Source organism: Echinops telfairi, unplaced genomic scaffold (assembly GCF_000313985.2).
Source record: "Echinops telfairi isolate 266 unplaced genomic scaffold, ASM31398v2 ScPeMD7_7420;HRSCAF=8458, whole genome shotgun sequence".
Taxonomy (NCBI): domain Eukaryota; kingdom Metazoa; phylum Chordata; class Mammalia; order Afrosoricida; family Tenrecidae; genus Echinops; species Echinops telfairi.
In genome coordinates, this window is record NW_022111320.1 from 25,092,232 (window position 1) to 25,094,132 (window position 1,901).

The 1,901-nt window shown below is 55.5% G+C and overlaps 1 protein-coding gene across 1 annotated transcript; it reads right to left on the bottom strand.

Annotated features, from left to right (window-relative positions):
- Positions 1–372: 372 nt before the first annotated feature.
- CCR4 (C-C motif chemokine receptor 4) lies at positions 373–1,452 on the bottom strand. The gene has a single exon (XM_004704051.1). It carries the CDS (start codon positions 1,450–1,452, stop codon positions 373–375), a length of 1,080 nt encoding a protein of 359 aa, XP_004704108.1.
- Between the last annotated feature and the right edge of the window lie 449 nt (positions 1,453–1,901).

Consider the following 1,901-nt stretch of genomic DNA (forward strand, 5'->3'; position numbering starts at 1 on the left):
TCCATGTGAGAACTCTTGTTCACAGAAGAAAGTAGCCGTTGACTCAACCATCTCCCTGAGCGGGGCAGAACCCTGAGTTCCGGTTCCAAAGAGCTGGTCTTCAGGAGGAATTCTGACCTCATTAGAACACTCCTCGGAGGTCTTCTGGAACGTCCTTACCCCCGCAGGCAAGCCCGAGATGCAGAAGGGGGTCTGAGTCCAGGTGGCTCTGGCCAACCTGACGTTGCACGTTGGAAGAGGGAAAGCGAACTTCAGGGGCAGAAGCCCAACTCCGCTGTGGCTGCAAAGTCGAGGAGGTCTTAGTAACAGACCGTTGGACGTAAGGTCTTCCTACGGGAAGGCCCTGAGCGCTGGCTTTTGCATGTGGGCTGGTTACAGGGCTTCGTGGAGGTCGTGGTCCACGGTGGACTGTGTGTACGAAGAGCTAGGGGTGTCGGCCGAGTAGAGCTGGAGGAACCCACAGTACTGACAGAGCGCAAAGGGGCCTCTGCAGGTTTTGAAGAGCTGGATGATGTACTTGCGAAATTTCTCCCCCAGAAAGAAGTAGATGACGGGGTTGAGGCAGCAGTGGACAAACGCCAGGGTTTCTGTGGCCTGAAGGGCGTAGTCCAGGTGTCTTTCAAGGGCACAGTCCTGGAGGACTTGAAGCTCCACCAGGGTCTCCAGGAAGAGCACAATGTTGTAAGGCGTCCAGAAGCCAAGGGAGAGGACCACCACGGTGAAGATCATCTTCACCGCCTTGGTCTTCTTCTCGTTTTTACAGTGCTTCAGGGTCCTGATGATGCTAGAGTAACAAAACAGCATGATCCCCAAGGGGATCACCAACCCGAGGACGTTGATCTCCAGGGAGCTGAGGACCTTCCACGCGGTGGAGTTGAGAGAGTAGGAGGTTTTGCAGTAGGTGTGGTTGTGCTCTGTATAAGAAGTGCTAAAAATGAGGCCTGGGAGTGAGGCCAAGACGGCCACTGACCACGTGACCAGGCTGGTGATGACCCCGTAAGTCAGGGTCCTGGCTCTTAAGGAAAACACTGCGTGCACAATGGCCAGATACCTGTCGATGCTCATGAGCATGATGAAGAAGATGTCGCTGTAAAAGCCCACCAAGTACATCCAGGAGACGATCTTGCACAGGCCCAGGCCAAACACCCACTGGTCGGCAGCGTAGTAGGCCCAGAAAGGAAGGGAGAATACGAAGAGCAGATCGGAGAGGGCAAGGTTGAGCAGGTACACGTCAGTCATGGACTTGAGCCGCTTGTACTTGCACAGAACCAGAACCACCATCGCATTTCCAAGCAGACCAAAAAGAAAGACCAAGAAGTAAAGCGGGGGCAGGAAGAGCTCCCCAAAGGCCTTGACCCCCTCTTTGGTGCAAGGCTTATAAGCATAGTCATAGAGATAATAGTTATACGTGTTTTCGTCCAGCGTGGTGTCTGCCAGAGCCGTGGAGCTCATGTTGGAAATCGACGGGCTCCCTTGGGCAGGCCTGGTCCACTGGGCAGAGGCTGGCAAGGGGAAGGAAGAGCAGACAAGACGTCTGGTTAGGACAACATTGAACATCATACCTGCTGAAGCCCTCAACCCTCGAAGGGCAGCGCTGCCCAGCCCAGCGCAGGGGACCATCCCCGGCCCGTGGAGTCAGACTCGTCAAATCGCCTTTGCGAGGTGGCTGTGGATGTTGTCGCTGAAACAGCACAACGGCGCGCCGCTGCTACTTGGAAGGTGAGATGTGGGACTTGGCCCAGAGGTGACTCGGAAGAAAGGTCTGGTGATCTCCTTCTGAGAAATGAGCCACGGGGAACTCTGTGGAGCGCAGTTCTACTCTGACATGCACGGGGTCGCTGGGAGCCCGGTTGGACCCAACAGCCGCCGAGACACACACACACACACACACACACACACAC